The sequence below is a fragment of the Tachypleus tridentatus genome, chromosome 7 (assembly GCF_004210375.1).
Source record: "Tachypleus tridentatus isolate NWPU-2018 chromosome 7, ASM421037v1, whole genome shotgun sequence".
Lineage (NCBI taxonomy): Eukaryota > Metazoa > Arthropoda > Merostomata > Xiphosura > Limulidae > Tachypleus > Tachypleus tridentatus.
Window position 1 is genome coordinate 146,375,472 of NC_134831.1, and position 26,095 is coordinate 146,401,566.

General features: G+C 32.8%; 1 protein-coding gene across 3 annotated transcripts in view; it reads left to right on the plus strand.

Annotated features, from left to right (window-relative positions):
- LOC143256847 (GDP-mannose 4,6 dehydratase-like) overlaps positions 1–26,095 on the plus strand; it is a 61,334-nt gene that overhangs the window by 26,965 nt on the left and 8,274 nt on the right. For 2 of the 3 annotated variants that reach the window (XM_076514600.1, XM_076514602.1), the window contains 6 exons: positions 2,500–2,692; positions 3,344–3,448; positions 4,664–4,791; positions 12,094–12,212; positions 14,101–14,197; positions 17,358–17,426. In XM_076514600.1, the coding sequence (XP_076370715.1) occupies positions 2,500–2,692; positions 3,344–3,448; positions 4,664–4,791; positions 12,094–12,212; positions 14,101–14,197; positions 17,358–17,426 (711 nt within the window). Of the gene's footprint in view, positions 1–2,499; positions 2,693–3,343; positions 3,449–4,663; positions 4,792–12,093; positions 12,213–14,100; positions 14,198–17,357; positions 17,427–18,742; positions 18,865–26,095 lie in introns of those variants that run through there. The other variant, XM_076514601.1, reaches the window with a different exon arrangement.

Consider the following 26,095-nt stretch of genomic DNA (forward strand, 5'->3'; position numbering starts at 1 on the left):
ACTGTTTGTAGTAAAGTCTTTTCTGGAAGGCAACTTGTGGGGATCTGAATACTTCTCTGGATCTCCCCAGTGCAAATTCCCACCCCCCTTCTTCAAGTGTAGCATGGGAGTCACTTGCCACTTATCAGTACCTAGTTGCTGGGTTGATGCACCTTGGAGATTTTCACACTGATTATGTACAGTATAATTTAGTTGAAAGTATGGCAATGGTGGCACTACCTGTGTAGTATAGGAGACCCTTTAAACAGCTAATGTGCCCTTTTTTGGCCAAAGGATGGGTGTAAAAACCTGTGTCTGTGCTCAGTTATGTCAAGGTGGGATACATTGTACTGTCAGATTGTACCCTGCCTCACCACACTCATGGACGTGCTGACCACTTTTGGGTTTGCTCTCAGTTGGTTATGCAAATAAAATTCCACCCATCCCTATGACACTTGGAGCTCTTTTTTTCTTCTAGGCAACCTCCACTGAGGTGTGAAGAGTGCTCCCATGGGTATACCTTTACCATTGAGTGTCACATTCCATGGAGGTTTTCTTTTGAGTGCTTTCTGAAGGGAAGTCCCGTAGGTTTAATATTTGTTAGTTCCTACACCATTTTGTTGTGAGATTTGAGAAGAGGGTGAAGTATTGTTCAAAAGTTGAAATTTTCCTTATCTGAAAATTTATTCCAATAAACATGTCTTCACACCTTCCTACTTACTCCTCCCATTTAAGAAAGAATTTATTTTGAATACAACTGATTAGGGGTAGTTATTGTGAAAGAAGGTTTTTCATTTCTCTGTTGGTGAAGAGCTATTGTTGCATGATGGTGTCATGCACAGTTTGTTAAGTGTTGTTTTTATGTAGGAGTTAGTAAGTCTCATAAGCAGATGATATTATTCAGTGTGAAGAGATAATTATCTATCAGAAATACATTTTCTGGTAAGAAGATTGTGAACTTTTCTAGTCCCAAGCTGCTTGAAAGATCAGTAGGAATAATTCTTTAAGTCAGTGTAATCCCACTGGTGTGAGAGCAAGTGGCACATCCCCTGATTGGAAGTATGGCTGGGGCATTTAACTGGATGTATAGTATACACCAACCCTACACTACTATCCAGGTCATTCCTGATAGTTGTAACCAACTGGATGGGTCTTGTATTTCCTTTTGGATAGAGTTAGGGTATGATTCATCCATGTACCTGTTTACTCTGCTATTTCATATGAGTATTTATTGCATATTGTACTGCCTGGCTTATCTGTTCTGACTAAGATATAGAGGCTGGTTGAGTACTCATTACATTTCAGTCTTCAATGTGAGATTTTAGCACCATGCAAGGATATTTGATGGTACCTTTTGATCTACCATCCTTTCTGGATAAAGAGTACTTCCCTGCATTAGAGATGTAGTCTTCTACTGAGGGAAGCCCCACTAGACCTCCTCTTTCATGGATGACACACTCCACGAGTTTTTCATTTATCATTATATTCTGAGAAAGGAGCTCACCTTTTCAATTTGTTTTATCTGTATTTTATGCTTTTACGATCTTGTCAATGTGGAATTCTAGTTTTCAGTTCCAGAGATGAATAATGTTTAAGAAGTTAACATTTTCCTTTACCTGACAATTTGTTTTAGATAGGTAGACACTTCTCCACAGAACCATCTGCACTCTTACTCACTTCTGGTGTGTCTCTCTTGCTTCTTCAAAAATAGAGCTATATGATTAGTCAACAGGTTCATGTGATTAGTGCTAGTTACTAGTTGATAAGTCAACAGGCTTGTTAATTGATTAAATTAAACAAATCAATTAGTATATGGCCCCTACAAATTCCTGTCTCTGTATGCTAGTTTTGTAACTTTTTCAACCACTGCTTTAATTAAATATAGTTTTAACATTGTTTTGGTTATTTTTATGTAGTTTGTGAATTCCTTGCACATGGAATGAAACTAAGCAAAAAAACAGCTTTGCTTTGAGAATACCTTTTATTAACACCAAAACAACATTTAGAGCATTTCTTTGCATTTTTTGATTTTCTATTGTTCAAAGGATAATCAACTCACAATTTTAAGGTTAAAAACAAATACTGAGTTTGATTGTGTTAAAGTATAAAAAGTAGCTTTCAAACCTGAATACCCAATATGAAATATTTTAAATTGCTAAAATTCCTACAAGTTTTTGAGTAAAATAATTCAGTTTTCAAACTTTTGTTCTAGATACTTTGTGTACAGATCTAGTTCAAGTTTAGATGGTTAAATCATTTCACTTTGCAAGCACAAATCAGTCTGAAAATAAAAGTTGACTACATGTATAAAATTTTGTTTCTCATTGATCAGGAAATTTTCTAAAAACATTTCTTAATTACACAAAGAAAAGGTTTTGGAAAGTAACAAAAAAGCTATTAAATAATTAAACTTAAACCAAACATGTTTTTCTTTGTTTCTTTATTACTTACTGGTTTCACCATGCTGTTTTCTCTTGTTGGAGGCAGAGATTTTTGTTAACTGTAGATTCCTCTTTTTAGGTGTCTTTTGATTTAAGTGAATACACAGCAAATGTTGATGCTGTTGGTACTCTCCGAATCTTAGATGCTATACGAACATGTGGGTTGGAGAGTACCACGAAATTTTATCAAGCTGCTACTAGTGAACTTTATGGAAAAGTACAGGAAATCCCTCAGAAGGAAACAACACCATTTTATCCTCGTTCTCCATATGGTAATACCTACCTCTAGACACAACTCATTTAGAAATGTCATATTTTATTTTTTATAAAGAGAAAAGTGGTATTAATGTCATTTCTTAAATTTTTTAACTCTTCTTGATTCAAACAACTCATCATAATATTTTTATGAAGTGAAGACTATAAAATTATCTAATGTTGGTCAAATCGATCCTTAAAGATGTGTATTTTTTCTAAATAGTTGAATGTGGATACTGTTCTTATTTAGTTTCTTATGCAAAGTAATAATTAAGTTTTGTTTTTGATAATTGTTTTGTTAAAGAACTTTATTCCAAATATAAGACCTGTTTTGTTCACAAGATTAGAACATTATGGAACTCTAAGGTCTTGTATCATTATGGAAAGTGACTGAGAAGCCAATTTTGAATATGTATTTTGGATGTAAAGAAATGATTCCTTGGTTATTTTATTAAATTATTTAAAGCATTTTTTTTTCTCTGTTAGTGTTTGCAAAACATTTTTATAACAAATTCATGAGAATTATGCATTTATCTTGATTAAGCAACTAATTTTCATTACATTTGTTTTTGAACATTTACTTTATAAGTTTCAATATTTATTTGTGTTTTTATTATTAAAAAGAATTGTAATTAAAACAATTTTTAATGTATTTCAACTAATTCCAGGTGTGGCCAAACTATATGGCTATTGGATAGTGGTCAATTATCGTGAAGCTTACAACATGTTTGCTGTAAATGGAATTCTGTTCAATCATGAAAGTCCTAGAAGAGGTATTATTTATTGAAAAAGTTGTTTTTCTTATTTCACAAGTCATGTATCACATTTTGATTCATTAATAGTTAAAACAATATTAATTGTTTAAGTGTTTCTGTGGGCAAATGAACCATAAAGATAGTAGGTTAAAAATAGCTTTCATAGATATATTTGCAAGGTAATTGTTAAGCATATGGATAACATTGATATAAATTTTGTAAGAGAAATGATTGTTGATGGCTATTTTACATGATAATTGATAAGGAAAAATATATTTATACAACTTTGATTTGGTTTAAAGCAAGGCCATAGAATTATACTATCACATAAGTTTTGTTAATTCATTACAATGTATCTAGATATAAAATAAAAAATATAAGTTATACATGGAATTTTAAAAAACATTTTCTTAAGAGCATGTTTTTTCGATAGCATGATTAAGTCTAGGGACTCGTAATAGGTTGGTCATATATCAAAATATGACTACATGTAATATGATGCATATAATTCATTTATTTAGTGTTTAGCATACTGAAATGAACCTAAGTGTTCTTGGTTTGTGGATGTTTGCTGTGAAAGTGCTCTGCATTTTTGGGACATAGATGTGCTACAAGAATGATAAAAATTCCACTATTCACTTAGACAAGTAGCACAATAGATTGCAGTAGGTGCTGTTGACTAGCTGCTTTTATTCTAGTCCATTGCTTCAAATTTGGGGATGGCAATGTGTAGTTTTGGGCCAAATAGTAATCCTGAAAGAAACAAACTAATTTTTGATACTAAAACATCATACTTTATACTAGGGATTTCTTTATTGTTATTCAATGTGAAAATAGTTTTCTTTAGTTTATAAGTTCCCACAACTCCTGATGTATGTTTTAAGTTTGTTAGATGTATTTAGTTAGAGCTTTTGATGTGTTACTTACACAGCATATTGTTAATTCAGATAAAATGTACATATGATGTAAAGCAGGAACTACGTTTTCACACATATATAAGATTAAAAAATTTTTTTTTGCATTAGTATCTTAGACATCATTATTTAAGTATTTAAGTATTACTTTGTACTCAGTGAAAAATGTTTGTTTTTGTGCTGAAAATTTAACTCAGCAGTACAAAGTCACCATAAAGTTTGAAATTAGTTCTTAACTGTTTGAAAGAAATTGTGAAAAATGAAATTCAGGTACACCAATCACTACTAAAAACCATGACTTTCAACATGAATATTGTAGGAGAGACATTTGTGACTAGGAAAATCACCAGGTCTGTGGCTAAAATTGTGCTTGGAGAACAAGAATGCTTTGAACTTGGTAATCTGGACTCAAAGCGTGACTGGGGGCATGCTAAGGACTATGTGGAGGTATGAAGAATATGTTAATATGAAAACAAGTTTAGAATTATATCACCATAATATTTTTTTTCTAGAAGTTTTGAAATTTGGCTTTATTTTGTATAAGACTCTCAAAATCAGTTGCTATCTAGATTATTTAGTTTTAAGAAAATATTATCTGTTCTTTTATAATTTTCAAAGCATTATTCAGGCTGATAAATTTCTTCTTATTATGCACATTGAAATTAAATAAATATTAATAAAGTTGTGTTTTTGGAATATTGTCAACGAATGGATTTTAATACATTTTTTGGACGTTATTTCATACAAATCAAAATAAAGAAATACATACACTTGTAAGTTCTGCATTGCAAAAGCTTTTAGTCTTGCCTCTTGTGTGTTACTATCCAGTTTCTATAAATGAATGAATCATTGACAAAACTCGGTTATTAAATGAATAACATCAATGGATGGATTGTTAGATATCATTATATGATGATAATATTTCACATAATTTATTGCTTTATGTTAAGGATATCTCACTTCTTTACTGCTCTAGAGGAATATTCTATAATTTATTTTTATGGTCATGATGTGCTTTGAATACTATGGCTGTAGTATTTGTTGTAGGTCTTTTTTTTTTTTTCAATTGTCCTGATGGTGCATGTTGATCTAAATACTTTGTTATTAAATCCCATCAAGTATAAGGATATTGCTAACCTGAACACATCTGTGTGGTATGAGTGCATGAATAATTTGTTCTGAAACAGGTTATTACATTACCTACGTAGTGCCAAACTGTAAAATTGTATTTCTGATACATGCCCTTCCATTGAGACTTTGTTGCCAGTGGTTGTTATACATTTTATTATTTGTGTATTCAAAACTATTTTAATATAATGTACTTAACAATCTGAATATGTTCTCTAAGTCGTACGTAAACTACTTTTAGTGTCCAAGAGTGAAACCATGTGGGGTCTGTCTCTCCATTCCCAATTGTACTATCAGGGATTGCACTTTTCCCTGTAAAATTTAAAAATATTGTGTAAATGTAATATGTACTTAGCTGCATATGAATTAGTTAAAATTCAGGAACATTGCATTTCTTTTTTGTTGAATTTTTATTCATACTGAGTGGCTGAATGCGACTTAAAATATGTACATGTATTTTGCTTGATTTAGCTTTTTGTGACTAGAGTAATTGCTCAAACATTCATGGTTTGATTTTTAATATTTCATAAAGATTAAATGTACAAGTATCATAAATAGTATGACGCTCATGGTGCCAATGCATTAGATCAGTGGTTCTTAACCTGCATTCAGTCGAACCCCAGGGTTTCTGTGAGTCAGTCTCAGGGGTTAGGCTGAGATCAAGACACACATACTATGTGTGTCCGTTCCGTTCACCCCATTCGTATGATTCGTGACTTCATGCTCCACTTGGCCATCATTGGCTGGGGCTGATCACATCACAACACTTGGCCTTAATATCTGTGCTGCAGAGAACTTTGTGTGCTTAGCAGTCGACTTGTGACTGTAGTAATCATGTGTCATTTGTGATTTTTTCCTGATCTTTCAATCCCTTTATACTAACTATGTCGAGCAAAAACAAAGTGGTTGGACGAATACATACAATATGGATTCATGTATATAATGGAACATGATGAAAGTCAGCATCCTCAATGCATGATTTGCAATGCCAAGTTGACCAATTCTAGTCTAGCACTGGCAAAACTAAGAGAACACTCCCTAAAGCTGCATGGAGATGGGAAATACAAGAACACAACGCTTGCTGAATTCAAGGTAAAGAGAGCCAGGTTCAATGAAAAGGCCACTTTGCCTGTTCTCGGCTTTGCACCCATCGACAAACAGATCCTCATAGCATTGTACGAAGTTGCGCACTTGATCGCAAAGCAGAGCAAACTAAACACCATTGGTGAAGCACTCGTAAAACCAGCTACGTTAAAGATGGCAAACATCATGCTGGGAAAAGCTGCTAAAAATAAGTTATCCCAAATTCCTCTTTCAAATGACATCATTAGAAGCAGAATAGATGACATGAGTAATGACATCCTGGCTCAAGTAGTTGCAGATCTGATTTCAAACCCAGCAAAATTCAGCCTTCAACTCGACTTGACCACTGACGTTTCCAATCTACGCCAGCTTGTATTCATGTGCTATGTGAAGATCGACGAGATAAAAGAAGATTTTTTATTTTGTAAGCCTCTTACAACAACAACAACAACAACTAAGGCATGAAGAAACTTGTGGATGACTTCTTCAGAGACAATCTTTCGTGGGATATTGTTTCTGCAGTTTGTTTGACAGAGCTCCAGTCATGCTGGGATGAAACTGTGGTTTTGGTGCGCTGGTGAAATCCGATGCACCACACATCATTGTAATGCACTGTGTTCTGCACAGGCATGTGTTGGCAACAAAAACCTTGCCTTCAAAACTGGCAGAAGTATAAAAATTGCAATGGAATGTGTGAACTTTGTGCAAAATAGTGCCCTGAAGCACCGTATCTTCAAAGAGCTGTGTAATGAAATGGGCTCTGAATTCGAGGTACTTTTGTACCATTCTAACGCTCGGTGGTTATCCCGGGAAAAGGTGCTGAATCATGTTTTTGCCATGTGTGTGGAATTAGCCCTGTTTTTGCAAGAGCACCAACATTGTCTGGCAGATTGCTTCGAAAAATCTGAGTTCATTCTCATTTTGGGGAACATGGCCAATATCTTCAATGCTCTCAATCAACAGATGCAGGGCAGTGGAGTCAACATCATCAAAGGAGAAGAAAACCTGAAGGCTTTTAAAAAAAAAAGCTACTGTTAAGGAAACAGCAAACAGAATGATAACTTTGCAAACTTTCCTCTGCTGGATGACTGTGTAAGTAATATTGAAGATGTGTCTGAAATCGGAGACATTTTTGTTCCCGGGGAACTGAAGCAAGCAATTGCCATGCTCTTAGATGAGCTTGCAAGGTCTCTCGATGGATACTTCCTCACCAGAGAGTCATATCCAGCCTGGGTGAGACAGCCGTTCATGTTTAGTGTTGCGACAGCAGATGCCAATGATGAATACCTTGACGAAATCATTGAACTTTAGCAGAGCCAGATTCAACAGCACCTTTTCAGAACAACAATTCCCTCAACGTTTTGGTGTCATCAAATCGTAGCGTACCCTTTTATTGCTAAGAAAGCCCTTGAGATACTCATACCGTTTGTTACAAAGTATCTTTGCAAGCAATCCTTTTCGAGGGTGGTAGACATAAAAACAAGAAAAGGAACAACTTTGTTGCGAAAATGATATGAGAGTGGCACTTGCCAAGGTGAAGCTGCACATTTCTGAACTTGTCTCTGAAAGGCAACAGCAAAAGTCACATTGATTTGCAGTAAATATTCATTGAGTTATGTTTTTGTTTTTGTGTAAAATTTATGTTCTGTTGGTTTTGTTCTTTGAATACAGTGATATTGTGTGCAACTGATGCTTTGTTCATTTTGTGCAATAATAAAATGTCTACTTATGTTTTGAATTTGAAAAAAATCATATTTTATTTTTCAAATTACGAAGGGTTCAGTGAATGCAAGTATGAAACTTCCGGGGTTCAGTACCTCCAACAAGGTTAAGAACCACTGCATTAGATCCACGTGTGATGTATTCATGATGTCATACCTGCACCCTGAGAATGGAGAAAAACAAAGTTCTCTGTCACTGGAAATGGAAGTGAAATATAAATCATGACCCTCCCCCCATTGAAAATCTATATGCACACAGGATAAAAATTTTGCAAAGTTAGGGATTGCAGATTGTGTAATAAGGTTTTTCTCATGTTACATAAGCAAGAATTTTATAATATACTGTTCAAAAAAATTAAAGGAATAAGTACATGTTTCAGTATATATTTGTCATAACTAAATTTATGTATGAAAAACATATCTGTTCATCTGCAAGTGTATTTTTTAAGCTTGCGAGTGAAGTTTCACGCAACTCAAACGAAACTCACCTCACTCGAGAATACAACTGAAGGTACCATATATAAGGCTGTTATGTACATATACATAAACTATATACATTCCTCATTAATTCTCGAAACAAACACCAACATGGATCTTTGCAGATTGTTTTGTCAGTGTGTACCTTCATCTTGTGTACCCAAGCAATCAGTTGCTATCTGACAGAAAACAAGGTGACCAGGGCAGTCCAGATGCTGGTGAATGGCCAGACTCAAAGGAGGTTGGCACAGCAAGTTGGTGTGTCACCAAGCGTCATCAGTCGACTTTGGTGACACTACCAGGAGACAAATTTTTATGGCAGGAGACCAGGTCATGGCTGTCATTGCTGCACAAAAGTCAGAGAGGATCACTACATTGTGACTACTGCTCTGCAGGACAGATTAGCTATGGCTTGGTCACTGCAAAATGACCTTCAGCATTCTACTGGAACCTGTGTATCGACCCAAACATTTCACAGTCATCTACACGAAGGATGCCTTAAGGCCAGACAGCCTGCAAGAGGTGTTATTCTAACAGCATGACACCATGCAGCCAGGTTGGGGTTTACTTGTTATCACCTTGACTGGGAACTTCTTCAATGGGCCACCGTGTTGTGGACAGATGAGAGCAGGTTCACTGTATCTCGTGATGATGGAGGAGTGAGAGTGCGGAGATGCTGAGGAGAGCAATTTTCTGCCTGTAACATTGTGCAAGTCAATGCTTATGGAGGAGGTTCTGTAATTATTTGGGCAGGCATATACTGGGGTGGCCTCATGAACTTACTCAAATTTGACAGAGGTGTTCTGAACTCACAATCATATAGAGACAAATTCTGGAACCCATTGTGAGGCCTTCTGTTGGTGCTGTCGGGGATGGCTTCATTCTCATGCAGGTTAACACGTGAGCCCACATCACCAGACTGTGTGTGGTTGTCCTTGATGAGGAAGGAATAAAGACTTGAGTTACCTGCCAGATCTCCAGATTTAAATCCAATTGAACACTGATGAGATATGTTGTTGAGGCATGTTAGTGAATACCAGCACCCTCCTCAGAATGTACATGAACTCTGACAAGCCCTGGTAGAAGAGTGGGTTGCCATACCCCAAGATAACATTGATAGACTGATTCAAAGTGTGCCAAATAGGTGTCAGGAGTGTGTCACAGCCTGTGGTGGTCGTACTGGATATTGAATGTTTCAAACATTTCTTGAATAAATGCATGTAAACTGTTTAAAGTATTGTTTCATATGGGATATCAGTTTTGGTGATATTGGTCATTTTTAAAAAATGTATTTCTCCATATTTTACTATTTATTACACATTAAAAAATGGATACAGGTGGAACTGAAATGAGGCAAATTACCTAAAAAATAAAAATTATCACTTTTGGAACACTGAGATGAATCGTGTAAGGAAATGTACTTGTTCCTTTACTTATTTTGAGTAGTTTAGTATGATATGCGTAGTAATGTTTATTATAAGTCTGAATTCACTATATGTATCTCAGCATAATTTGGGAACTTTAGTAAATATTATAAATATGATTTTATACATTAGGAAGACTTTTTTAATAGTGTTTCTGCTGAAGATTTATCTGTTAGTTATCTAAATATTTACTGAATCCACCTGAGTTAAAGGTGATTTTCACAAGAAAAATAAAAGCTTTTATTCATCCTAGAGGTATATAAAAAAGAATATTAGTTATATTGTTGGTAAGACTATTTTACCAATTATTTCCTTAACTATAACACTAACTGTGAAATCTTTAGTGTAGGGAGAAGTGATATGTTAAAGTATGCAATAGAATCAATAACTTTTTTTTTTTGTAGAATGACAGCAGGTCATAACAGACAATTTCATTATTTATCCTGTTGGCTTCAGATATGTTTTTTACATCTGCTTATTTTTCATTTTGCTACTTGGCAATGCTCTTTAGACCTTATCTAAACAAGTGTCAGGCAATTTATCGTAGCTGGAAAATTTAATGCAAACAACTGATCAAGTTACGATTATATGACACAGGTTGATGGTCAGGAATGTCTTGGGAATTAGTGTGCCTGGACTGTGAATCAGAGTTTCATGACATGTGTTCCATAACTGCAGAAACACTGTCATATCCCATTATTTGATCTTATAAAATAGCTGAAGAGTTTATTCTATGCTTTTGACCGGCTGCTTTTCTTGAATCATATTTCAAAATTAGGGATGTAATACACAAATAACACTAACTTTTCACAAATTTTTTGAAATGAAAAAGTTTTCAGTTTTTGTGCAGTAACAGTTTCACAAGTAACAGAAAAGTTTGCATAACTAAAGCTGGCCATTTATTTTGAGCATAATATATGCATTGTAATGCTATTTCTGTGACTAGCACATCAAAATGAATGTATTTTATAATAAACCAACAGAAGTATGCATGAGGATTTATTATAATTATAAAATTGCTTAATAATTTTGCACTGGAACAGACAAGCTTGCTTTTAATTTAATTTTTTTGAAAATAAATTGACATTGAGTGTGTTTTCTTAAATGGAACAGGTCAAGTTTCTTTTGATTAAGAAATTTGAAAATTTTTGAGTTTTTGTATTGGAGTTTCATGTTAATCATGGGCAGTTAAGCCATCCTTTTGATTGGCTGATTTGGATAGTTTCACAGTACATTTTCTTGTGTTGCTGAAAATTTATTTAGATTTTTATTTCTTTTACAATGGTGCAGTTAATAACAGAATTATGATTATATTATTGTATTTATAAAATATTATTTCTTTGTGTTGTGGTATGCTGAAATTGACCTGGAATCTCCTTATTCTTTGGCGGGTTCAAATCCCTATCACACCAAACATACTTGCCCTTTCAACCATGGGGGCATTATAATGTGATGTTCAATCCCACTATACATTGGTAAAAAAGTAGCCAAAGAGCTGGTGGTGGGTGGTGTTGACTAGCTGCTTTCCCTCTAGTCTTACACTACTGAATTAGTAATGGCTAATGCAGATAGCCCTTGTATAGCTTTGTGCACAATTCAAAAACAAGCAAACTTTATTCTTTGAGTAATAATTGCTTGGCTGAAAAATTTCTTTTTTTTTAGTGAATCAGTAGATTTATTCTAAGTTCTAAATATAATGAGCACTATATAATAACCATTCGATATGCTTCTCATAGTTTTCTCACATCATTATTACTGAAATATTATTTAAGATGCACTAGACACCTGGAGGAATCATACTAAAATGTTTTTAATTTAAGAAGTTAGAATGATGTTTCATCCAGTTTTCATTACAAACTAAGTAAACCAATGTAATTTTAAAAATCTGTAATGTAGATTCATTATGATATCCTTAGGCCATGTGGTTGATGCTGCAAGAAGAGAAACCCGAGGATTTTGTTGTAGCTACAGGAGAGGCACATAGTGTGCGAGAATTTGTAGAAACTGCTTTTCAACACGTTAAAATGGAAATTGTGTAAGATTTTTGGTGTTATTTTTGTAACATTTGATAGGATTTTATTAATTTTACTGGCTTGGTTGTATGTTGTCTTGATGTGTAGTGGCCATATATAAATAAATCTTGTGGAGAAAGTATATGCAATATTGGCCACACCTTTGAGATAAAGAAATCCAAAAGTGTTGGGCAAAATTTTCCAATGTAGTTCATAGAGAATAATTATTTTTACAAAAAACAAGAAACTGACATTTTTTTTACACCTGAAATTCACACTTAAAATATTAACTTTCTTTGTTAAGCTGTTTTATTTAACCAATGAGTGAGTTATTAAAATTAAGCTCTTACATATATCTTGCAACTAAGTGCTATAATTTGGGGCAGTTTAGAAGTTCATAAGTAATATTAATTGTACAGGTAAGAAAAAGGGTTAAATATATTTAGAAAATTGCATGTAAAACAATAGGTATAAGAAATTCAAACTGTATCCATAATTCTTATAGTAGTACTTTTATGCAGAGATCTATAAATGTTTTAAGTGAGACATTTGTACAAATGACAGATGGGTTTCAAGTGCTTTTGTGTGCAATTGAAAGAAAAATTATGTAATTTACATTTATATAAAGATATTGGAATGAAATATTAAAAATAACATTTGTATTACTGAAACAGTGGTTAGATGTAATAAATATTTAAATAATTAAGAGTAGGTTTACAAATAATTTAGTATAATGGCTTAAAAAATGTTTATAAATTAAAAGAAAATTACAAATAGCATTCATACAGTTTGAGAAAATAACTTGAAACATCTAATCTTACAATGATAGGTGTCTGTCTGTTAGGATTGCATTTTAGCTGAACCAGGTTTTTCTTGTGTTTAGCTCCATGTAACTAATCCAGGGTGTGGTTATTCATTCACCTATAATTTCATGTCTCCAAAAATGCAAATATTGAAAGTGTTGTTTAAAAGGAAGTTTTGTAAACTCTTTCAACATGAATTTGATAGTCATTAGTTTTAGACCATGGCTTGAAATACTACAACTCTCTATTTTGTCAAATTTTGAGACATTCTAATAATATAATTTGGGAAACATAAGTCTCCATGTATGAAAATAAAAATAGATAAAAATAATTAGATGTATAGTTATAAGGCCTACTAAAAGTGATTCATATGGATTTATGTTGATTTCTGTGTGCACATGTTAAAATTAAATAATAAATCCTTTTACTTTGCAAAATTTTTAAATCTTTTTTTCTTGTAAGGTTCAAGCATCAAAATTTTTAAAAGTAAACTTTCAGCATATTTTTGTCATTTTATGTTAACAAAAATATTATATTTTAATATTTGAAAGAATATGCATATTGGAATGTTTTGTTTTTATTTGACTTTTAAATGGGTTTGAATTGTAATTTTCTAAAATTTTGTTTATAAATTCAGTATGTTGAGTTCTGAGGATTTTGCTAACAAATGCAAAAACATGGCTGACTGATTAAAACGTTTGAAGAAGAAGTGTTAAAGTCATTCTGCTGTTTATAAGTGCATAAACAGGGGAAAAGGTGGAGTATTCAGAGTATCAGCATTTCGATTTAAGTTTCAAAGGAACATTTACAAAGAGCACATCTTATTGGCCGGTTTTTTTTGTTAGGTAAGAATATAAATGGGGCGAACTATCAGGCTAGAAAAGTAATCATTCTATGTTTATAAAGTGAAAAAGTGAATCTCTCATGTGCAGAAGTAAACTTTAAACATTGTTTTGTGAAATTTTATCTTTGAGACAAGAAAAATTTAAAAACAGGACCCTTTTAACCAAAATATGTATGGTTTAGACATTTGGTATTGAACAGTACATTTAAAAGTGGTAGATTATTTATGACCTTGTTAATTTTAATGTAAAAACCATTTTTGTAGGTGGGAAGGCTCAGGATTGGAAGAAGTTGGAAAAGAAAAGGAAACTGGAACTGTTCGAATTCGAGTTAATCCAAAATATTTTCGTCCTGTAGAAGTAGTAAGTATATTTCTTGAGGAGTTCCATTATTTATAGTACATTATTATATTTATTATATTATTATATTTAGTACTTGGAATTATAAAATTTTGGATAGGTTATGTATAAACCACACTTTCAGTGATGTGCAATCAGTATGTATATGTGGTGTTTAAAATATAGCATCTGTTCATTTTTGTTAGTATAACCCTTTGTTTTCTATGTATTTGAGTAATGTGTTTGTAAAAGTTTACAATTCTGAAATTCCTATTACACAAACTAAACACTTAAATCTGTTCAGCTTTTCAAAATATTAATATAAAAACTACACTACTGAGGTAAAATTAGTGACACCATTATATATTAGGTCCCTAATGTTAAAATATTATTAAAGATAAGAGAAACATACCACAATGTGCAAGTGGATCTACAACTGTTTAAATCATCTCCTGTTAGATATAACCATCAAAATAAGCTAGACCTTAATCTACATAATAGGGGCAAAGCAAATCCCTGTATTGTTACATGCTTAGTATCTGCCTATTTATTTCTGGCTGTAAGATAATGAAGCAGGGCTTAAAGAATCCAGTGTTTACAGTAGTACAGGGTCTACAACAGACTAATAAGCATTAACTCTAAGAATGTTATTTTGCAAGTGAATGCTGGGTACCTTTAAACTGATTCTGTAAAATTATCCTGCATTGTGATAAAAGGCTATATCTGGAAAAAATGCATCCATAGGTTATAATTATGTAAATTCTTTGTGCCACCTACTCATGAGTATCATTTTAAAAATCTTAACAGTTACTGGATGTTCAAAAGAGTCAGTTTAGAATTTTAGATGAAATGTAGCATCATAATAGTGAAAAGATGTTTCAAAATAGCCTGAAAGTACTCAATTGTAAATAAATTTTAAAAGACTAAAATTAAACTGTATTTTCCTCAAAACCCTATGTACATCAAAATTCTAAGTGGACATTTAAATGTGACAATTGTTCTTTCATGTGCAATGCTCTCTCTTTTTTTCTTTTTTGTTTGCATTTTAACTTGCAATAAAACAAGTTACACCAGGATGTTATAAAAGGTTAAATTGAACTACATATCCTCATCTTTACTATATTTTCATTGCTGCAGAATTTTTGACACTGGGCAGATCATTTGGAAAAACAAGTGTTAAATATTTCCCTAATAGTGATTTTGTATTAGTGCATATGAAATACTGTCAAGCTCTTGTCTTCTCATACTGCTAACTGTATATATCTACTGTTGGAAATCAGATATAGAAATGGAGGGCAAAGTGAGTATATAATGTAAATTATATTAAGCAAGTATGCATAAATAAGCACAGTGCATTATGGCAGAAAATATACAAATTAAAATTAATATATTGTTCAAAACATTGATATTTGGTTTGTGGGCTTGTTTTATATAGAGCTTGACAACTGCTTTCATTCTTCCATACAGTTTATCAATGAAGAACTGTGGAATGTTGTTTTAAGTATCATGTAACACTTTCCAAAATTCATTCAAGTTGTTTTGTTGCCATTTAACTTTCTTAACATTCATATAACTCCATTTTGCCCCAGTGTTGTTCATATCAGGACTTTGTGAAGGTCACAATGTCTGTGGTATTCCATCCACCTTTATATATTCCAAATGTTTTCAATACATTGACTCTATGTTTAGGGTCATTGTCATTTAAGATATTAAACTATGTCCAGAGATATTTGTTTCTGAGGAAATGTGTTGGATCAGAACCTGTCTGTATCTATCAGCAGTCAGGTATCTTCAAATTTATTTAAGTCCCTGATACCCATGGATGAAATACAGCCCCATAGTTGTGTTTATCTATCTTCATGCATTACTTTAGCTGTGGTAAACTGTTATACTGCTTTCCTGCCTGCCTTTGAACAAACAGCTGTTCATTATTGTCAAATGGCTAAAATGTAGACATATTTGTAAAGAGGATTTTTTTTTGGTTTGATCCTCTTACTGTTTAATTTCTGTTACTAATTTTAGTATTTTTCTTTTGTTGTCTCTTCTCTGCAAAGGTTTCTCAGTAGCTACACTCACTGAGACCATTTTGGGCCAATGCTTATTTTAATGTTCTTGAAGAAATATTTTTCTATACTTGCAACTAGGTCATTCACAAAATTTATACTGCATCATCACCTATCAGGTAGAGGATTTTTTTCTAAGGAAATGTACATCACTTTTATATAGCTTGAGTTTTCTTTCTCAACCATTTGTAATGTTAATGGCACCAGTTTTAAAAACTCTTTTCATGATTGTGCATATGGCACTAAGTGGAATATGAAGTTGGAATCTATTGGTAGGAGTAACCTTCTTCAGTAAAAACTTTCATTAGTGTATGCTTGTCATATGTAATTTCTTTTTCAGGAACCACTGTGTTCAGCAAAAGTTTCAAACTGTAAAACTCTATCATTGCCTGTACTTGTATGGGCATTGTGCTGGTTTGGCACTTTAGATTAGTCTACATCAACACATTAATAGGCAACATTACATTTTTACATGAGATATTTTGTCGTGTGTAATTTCTTTATATACCCACTCTATATCTTATTTCCATAATTATTTTTAACACTGTATATAAAGTATAGCAAATTACAGTTTGCATGTTTAGTAACATTGTATTATCCAGCATAAAGTCAATAAAAACATTGATTTTATGTATGAAAACAAAAATTTTTACTGTCATCTACACCAGAAAGTAGAAAAGCTGATTTGGGATGCTTAACTAATAAATTTTTCATTATGCTTAATTATATCTGGGATGCCTAGGCTTCTAAGTTTGCTTTCACACTTTCTGCCTATAGTAGGACTGAGTGCTGCCAGTGACCATTGACCAGTAAAAAATATAAGTCTCAATATTATTATTGATCAATGCAAAACTAAATCCTGTGTATAGAGCAAATTAAGTTACCCCATTGGATTGAAAAAGAAAGTAAAAAGATTATTTTTGTCACTGACAATATGACAATTTCTTTCCATTTCAGTGTTCTGATATTACAAATGTAACCTCCCTTAGGTGATAGTCTTGTGAGTATGAAAAAAAAGATAGAAAAGTCGCACATTTAGACGAGATCTCTTAGTTGTTTATTTATGTATAGAGTCCATCTTGTATAGAATCACTGACTATTGATATATCTATTTCTTTAAGGACTTTTTGCTTGGAGATGCCTCTAAGGCTAAGACGAAGCTGGGATGGAAACCAAACATCACATTTGAGGTAGGTAATGTTTTTATAAGTAAATTAGTTTTTCTTTCCAAATGAGTGAAACATTTGTATCATATTAAGAAACAGTAAAACCAACAACCTAAGTATGTAATTTTTTAACCAGTTATTTCTAAAAATTATCAATTAATATTGTGGTGTTCTAGTTTTCTCTCCCTTTTTTTCACGGACAAAAACATCTAATTATGTCACTTGTCAAACTATTTTTATAAATGGTTATTTTTTTTATTAAAATTAGTTTTTTACATGTAAAAACAAAATAATTTTGGATTCTGAATATTTATGCTTATTTTAATTTTGATGTGTGTGTTTTATTGGTTTATTAATAACAACACTATATTGATAATGGTACACTTTGGTAAATATTGATTAATTTTATCATGTGATATTAACTGTGGCTGCCAAGGAAAGTGAAGTGATAATTTCTTTTTGTCTTAATGTATAATGTTAAACATAAATATAGTAGTAAAAAAGTGAGCTTGATTATAGTATTTCACATGCTGACACATTTGTTACATGATATTTTTGTTTTGTTTTAAAGTTTTCATATTTTACTTTATTTGCAATAACAAAGACTTGATAAAAGCTTTGAAGTCATTGCCCAATACACAAAGCTAATAACAACCTGGATTTTAAATATTTTTTTACAGGGTCCTTATTATATGAATAACATTTTTATTCCATCTAAACAGTCAAGGTCATGATATATAGATCATGTTTAAACATCCCATGTTTAAATGCAAGTTATAAATTATTCCATTTTTGAGTCTCTTGCAAGCAAGATTAAATCAAGAACCTGTTGCATGTCAGGCAAGTACTCTACCAAAAGGGTTAAAAACACTAGTAATTATAAGTCACTTTGACTCTTTCTGCTGTGGTTTTGGACAATCCAATTGACTTTATAACCCTAAAGTTATTGTGGGAGTTGTAGTACTATAACTTTTGCCATTTTTTGTGTATCTTCATGAAATATGGTAAACTATCAGTAAATGTTAAAGGTCTTTTGTAGACAAGAACTTATTTTTTTCCAACTAAGTAAGTTTACTAATATTTGCCTGTGAGTGTATGGAATTAGTGTAAACTGTTCAAGTGCAAAATTATTTTTAAATTAAGATGAAAAATTCTTTATTCACCTAAAAACTGTCAAATTTCATTTGTATAATTTCTAAAAACCTTCCAAATGAACATCAAATACTTTTCAGTGAAACTGTTCTTTTATTTTCTCTACCCTAACTCTGTATTTGGTCAACTTGTCCAACCTTGTAAAAACCATAAAAACAAATCTACATTACCCTTTCTTTTCTTTCTAGAATGACTGCAAATTGTAAGGAAGAAACTACAATTGTTTATCCAATAGAGCTTAAAGCTTGCAACAGTGTACATGTGTTTATACTAAAATCTTATTGTTTTATTGCCCTTTAACCTTGTTTAACTAATAATCCCATCACAAGTTGTAAATCACATGGTGAATGTTTAGCTCCAGTTACTGTATTGAATTATGTAACAAATGAGCTGCTTGAGAGCATACATTGTGACAAATTATTTTTCATTTCTTACTTAATCTAATTTTACCCAGCCAAATACGTTCTTATAATAAACAACATATGTGAAAATCAAGAAATATGGTATTTATCTGTGTACTCTTGAACTTCTTTTCTGTCAACTGTTGATGAGAATTAAGCTTACTTTTTCATGCTAATGGTACTTGTACACTGAATAATTTTTATTTAATTAAATAAGGCACCTAAGAACACAGAATAATAAAACACAAATCAGATAACATCCTACAATTAAAATGTTTAACTTTCTAACTGCATGATAAGATTCTTCAAAAATTTTAGCTATGATTGTCAAGGTGAGTACTCAGAGAAATTTCACACAGGAGGCAAAAATTAAAGAAAACAATTTAATATTATATTTCACTTGATAGATTAAATCTTTGGCTTTGTATTGATTATAAATAATATAGTATAAAGTGTGAGAGAAAATTATGGGCAATTTGTGAAAGCCACAATTGGGTCTAATTTTTTAGTCTACGGTTTTGTAAACAAGTAAGGCTGAAAATTATGTTTTACCTTAGTAACATGTATATTACAATGAGTAACTTGCATGAAATTGTATTTCTCAGAGGGTTGATAACTAAATTGAAGAAGAGGAAGACCTAGAGAACAAATCTCACAATCCTTATCATAAGGGAGATTGAGGATTTTTAAAAATATTTCTTTATAAGTTCAAAACTATATAATATTAAAACTTGGTTTATTAACCACATTTTGTTGCCAAGTTTATATACAAAGTTAATAAATAGTTTAATTACAGTTTGAATGTAACTCTATAAAAGGTTGATGTGCACACTGAAACAATAAGATCAAACAACTCGGAACTTCTACACAATCCTGGAATATAGTATAATAGGATACCAGACTGTTTCAAAAGATATGATCTTATGCATGCATTAATAAGTAGTAAAATATTAATTTACAAATTTTTTTATTGCAATTGAAGAATACTATCTTTATTGTTCTAAAAAGGATTTAATTTATAATTAAAATATTGTAGAAATACATTGCTTCTTACAAAAAATATATACATATTCAGCATTTTTATGAGCGATCTCAGAAAGAAGTTTGAATTTTCATAGCCTGTAGTATTATTAATGCTTTTGTTATTGTTAGAACGTATGAGTGAAAGTAAAAAAGAATATAAAGATATGTAAGCTAAACTGTAATTGTTATATCCAGTGTTTTCTTTCAACTGATACCAGAGCTCATACAGTGGACTGCAATATGACACACATAAGTGTTTGTGATACTACTGATATCAATTACTTGAACCGTAACCTTTTCATTCATTAACTAGAATAAGTTGGTGAAGTGTTAACTTTTACTAAGATCTACCTAAGTTATTAAATATCAGAATTGGGTTTATAATTTTTAATAACATCAAAATTATTAATTGATTTTACTTTGAAGCTTTTACAGTTTTGCTGGTATACACTATTTCATTTCTGAGTCCATTTTTGTGAAAACATTGGTTTAAAGTAAATCTGATAAATATTTCATAAACTTTGTAAATTATTATAGTATTAAGTAAATTAGTTTTGTTAATATTTTGGTTTAAAATAAAGTATGTTTCAATTAGATAAGTGTTCTTACCAGTGATGTGACCAATATTTTGTTAAAAGTAGATCCATAACTATCTTCATTAAATGCACCTGTCTATTAGTTTGACTGAAAATATATTTCTAGGTAGTGTGAATGACATGACAATTTTTCTGTACAGTTTGACTGTTACAGAAACAAGTCAAAGGATGTCAAAATCCTTTAAAAATTGTGAAAGCAGAAAACTATATGTGCATTATTTTAGGACAGCAAAGGACTTGTTGGTACATCTTGGCCATCCATTCTTCTGAACTAAACTCTAAAAATGAAAAAAAAAATATATAGTAAAAGCCAGTCATTATCATTTAAGTATTTATCAATCTTTCCTTTAAACTAACTGTATCTAACCCATTCCAAAGGCCAACCACCTCGTTTTAAAAATAGTCATTGTAGTTGAAGATAACTTCTATTCTGCCAAAATTTATATTTGTTTCCACATATTCTACCATTCTCAGCATTAAGTACAGGAAGATGCATCAACACTATAATTTCCTTAATTTCAAACACCTCAGTTAGATCTCCTGGAGCTCTATGTTTTTTTTAGTTTTGGAGATTAGTAACATCCTCATATGACAACCTTTTTGAGCCAAATATCATCCTGATAAATCTGCTCTTGGAAAAGACAGATCAGAAAGTCAGGAAAATAATTAATCCCAAAGACTGGAAAACTTAGGAAAAATTGTTCTACTTTTAGTATGCACTCGCATTAAGTATACTGCTCAACCAAGCCAAATATTCATATAACTTAATATAACTTTGGTATATCACCCTCTGTTATTGTATAAAATAACCTTCATTCCAGGAAGGCAGAGTTCTGTCTCAGGATGGATTTCTCTGAATTAAAAATGAAGTTTGTGAAGCAAAAAATCTAACATCTTAATTTCATGACCCAAAGCTACTGGACAAATGGCTACTACAAATGTTTGCTTGCTTTTAAACATTCAGATGAACATTTATCAATATGTAACTTTGGAAAAACTTGGAAATATTTTAGACTAGCTTGTATATGTTAATAATGTAGTTGGTCAGCAGTTTCCAAATGGAAGTGAAGTATACATCACGTGATGGACAGATGTGGAATTTTTGTTTCATGCACAACCTATATGCCATATAGCAATGTTACTTTCAAAGTAATTTCCACACACAGTCATAAAAGTAATCAAATTCAATCTAGATCTATAGGTGTGTTTTAAAGTTTTGGAATTCTTTATAACTAAATTACAAGTTAGTGGTGTTAATTAAATTATGAGGAAAAGTAGAAATTTCATTGTGTTGTACATGCAAAATCCATAACATTGCCTGGTTGTACAGTTAGGGACACTATTTGAAATGAATGCAACCTCTCTGAGATTTGTTCATTTTTCATAATATACTTGTATATATAAATCTTCAATTAAGAGGTTTCTAATATAGTAATAAAATATCAGATATATTCAGTTTTATATATTTGTATTGAGAATGAAATTATTTTTTAATTAATAAACAAAGATGAAATGAGTAGCAACTGTCTAGTTAACATAGCAGTGTTTAGAGACAACAAGGGACCTATTGGTCAGTCTTGGCTGCTTCATCCTATAATCTTTTTTTAAAAAATTAAAACTATCTTTCATATATCTGTCAAGCTTTCTTTTTAAATTCACTCATTTTCTGCCTCTATGACATCCAAAGGCAACCCATTCCATAGGCCAACTATCTTATAAGAAAAATAAAATTGTTTTAGCTGAAGACACCTACCTTGCCTAAATCAATATTTGTGTTCTGTAGTTCTATAATTCTTGCTGTTAAATATGAAAAATGTTGATGCCTCAATATTATCAATTTCTTTTACAATCTTAAACACTTCAATCTAACTTTATCAAGAGAAAACAATTTTAAGGATCTTAACCCCTCCTCATATCACAACTCCATTCCAGATACCATTTTAATAACCCTTCTGTGAACCATTTCCAATAATTCAATGTCTTTCATAAGGTAAGGAGCCCAAGACTGAACACAGTACTCCAGATGTGGCTTAAAGAATTATAACCACTTTAGACTTGTATTCAGTATTTCTGTAGATAAACCCTAAAATCCTATTTTGCCCAACCACTAGCAACAGCACACTGCTTGGATGGCTTAAGAGACTGATCAACTCTGGACCTCTGGGAGGTCCCCTCACAACATAAAGGAATCCACATTCAGGGGCATCAGTTGTGAGAAAAGGGGAGAAGAGGATCCTAATGGTTGATGGGTCCAACTCCAACACACCACTTTGGCCTTGAATTCCTGTAGATGGGCAGTCTTGGGGTGGCCCCACCAAGATCAATTGGCTAGTCCATTTGGGCCAGGGTCAATTGAGTGCCAGCATAGGATGTCCTCAAACGGTGTAGTGGGCATTATGTGTGATACTGGTGTTTGGGTATAGTGCTCATGAAAACCTGGTGTGGCTGCAGTGACCTTATATGGCACTGTATTGCATCACCTCGTAGGGCTCCATGGTGGGTGGGGTCAGTGGGCACCAGAATTTTCTTTTTTTTATTTATTTATTATGGATACCCCTCAAATAAATAAAACAAAAAAACATGACAGCATAGAGAAAAATCCGACTACTGGTAAACAACCACGCATTGATGATTGTATGGTCAAACTCGCAACTTGAATCTGTCCTGTGATTTTTAATTATACATTCTTTAACTGAAAAATCCATGGGGCAGATGTCTCCATTTTTTTATTCAGAAGGTTTGGAAGGGCTTGCTGGTTCTCCTGAATCAGTAAAAAAGTTGGTCTTGGACATTTTAATGGAAACATCTTCATCACAACATTCCAAACACCTCTTGAAATCGAAGGCCATTGGTATATATCCATTGAGGTTACTTCTCATTCTACTTCAAATTCTTCCAGAGGAGTTATAATTGAGAGGGATTTAAACACCATTCCTGAGTCAGAGATCCTCGCAGGTTTCACCAGCCAAGGTGTTACAGCTGTGTGCCGAATTTTTACTCCTGAAGACAGGATTATGGAGCCAACAAATGTTCTGATATTAACATTTACAATATCACATCCTCCCACAATAATCAAGGCAGAATATCTGAATTGTAAGGTAAGGCCTTATATTCCTAACCCTGTTAGATATTTTCATTGCGAATGATTTGGTCATCTGAAAACATCTTGCCATGGTTCCTTGACGTGTGCCTGTTATTTTGGTAAAGATCATGATGCTTTTGAATGCCAACTAGAACCTCATTGTATTAAATGCAATGGTCCACATCCTTCCTATTTTACTTCTTGCCCCATATGGGTAGAAAAGAAAGTACAATGTCTAAAGACAGTTCATAATATTACTTACCCAGATGCTTGGAAATTACTCTTCTTAATTCCATCTTGAACTTATCCTGCTGTAATCCGTTCCACTATAACAGTGGGAGTCCATACAGACCTTTCCATGCCTCCTACAGAATCCTTAATAGCACATCTTAATCTAGTACCCTCCAAAATAAGAAAGTTAACAAATCAGTATCTACTTCTGTCTCTGTCCCTACCACATCTTCCAGTTATTGCCCAACTTCACCTTGTTCAAGCCCAGTTGTTTCCATGGGGTTTTCTCTCTTGACACCTCAAAGAAAAGCAAACCATTCATTCACACCCTCAGTCACTGGAACATATGCCTACAAACACTGACCTGTCTACTCGATTTAGAGCAGGATCAATAGAGGGTGAGAGACCCACATCCAGTAAAGAAAAATAATGCAGTTGTAAGCACTAATCCAATGGAACTATTGAGGTTTTCAATCAAATGTGAATGACATCAAGAATTTGATTGACTTATCATCCCAAATATCTTTCTTTGAAGGAAACATTTTTAAAACCTACTAATACAGTCACACTTTGACAATACTCCTTATACTGAAATGACAGGTCATGTGTAGGACATGGGAGTAGCACTGCTGGTTGATCAGCATGTGCCCACCTGGTCCTTGTCACTGAATACACCCTTGGAGGCTGTAGCCATCCATATCTCCTTGGGTCGTACCATCATTGTTTGCTCTCTGTACCTCACCCCTTAAAAATTATAATCCATCAGACCTTGATGCTCTCAATGAGCAACTTCCAACCTCCTTTTAATTTTGGGGGATCTTAATGGGCATACTCCAGTGATTTTCAACCAGTGTGCCACGAGAGATTGGCAGGTGTCCCGCGATGTTTTCGAAACACATTCAACTTTATTGGGATTTTACAAGCAAGTCGAACACATCAGTTAATAAAAGCTACTATAGAGACACTCTGAAACCTTCAAAAACATTCAATGATTTTCATTGAACTCGAGCACTGAGAATTTCATACTTAAATTTCATTCTCAACTGCAACGGTTCGACTGTTAATTTATCTGGGGTGCAACAAGTGCTTCATACTTCATAAATGATGCATCAAACAATCAAACTGCTTTCTGGAACACATTCTCATTCTGAGGTAAGCTACAGCTACTATGCTATAAGTAGGAATTTTATATCAACTGCAGAACTTTGGGCTTATTGTGTATGAATTAGCTTTATCATTTATCCATGGAAAAATATTTAAGTAAGTCTGGTGCTGCAAAGGAGAATGTGTTGAATGAAAAGCAAGGAATCAAACGAAAGTACAAAACGAATATATCAAATACAGTTTTATTGCTTTGGAATCGAAACATTCTCAATTACCATTCTGCTTACTCTGCAATGCAGCTTTATCGAACGAAGCGCTTGTTCCTAACAAACTGAAGAGACACTTGGAAGCAATTCCTTATAACTTGCAATCAATCCTTTTTCAACAACATGAACAACCAAGCAGCTTCACATTGTGAAGCTCAAAAGGATTGATTCCTTGGTTGTTCAATTGTTGGCAAAATGCAAGAAAGTGCATATGGAGGCTGAATCAGTCATTGCACCAGCATTAGCAATCATCATTGAAACTATGCCTGGAATGGATGCTGCCAAAAAGGTTAAGCAAGTTCCACTGTCCAATGACACAATTTCGTGCAGAATTGTAGACTTGTTGTCAGATTTGAAGGATCAAGTTTGCAAACACTACAAAGCGCCTGAAGATGAATTGTGTCTGCTATGGTCTCTTCAAGTTGATGAATCTAGTGATGTTGTGGAAAAGCTCAAGTTCTGGCTTTTGTTTGATTCATAAAAGATGGAAAAATCATAAACAAATACTTATTTTGCAAAGATTTAAAAAGTACAGCGAAAAGCCAAGACATTTTCGAGTTGGTGAATGAAAACATTTTGCTCTTCAAATTACATTGGAATAACTGTGCACCAATGGCTGTCCTTCAATGCAAGGAAAAAAGAAATGATTCATCACTCTGGTGCACCAACAAAATCCAAACATTAGGATTGTTCACTGCATGATTCACATAGAGGCACTCGCCTCCAAATCTTTCCCGAAAGGTTTGCAGTCTGTTAATGAATCAAGTTATTCAAGTGGCGAATTTAATCAAGTCTTGGCCACTTCAATCTCGACTTTTCTTTTTTTTCTATGAGGCGA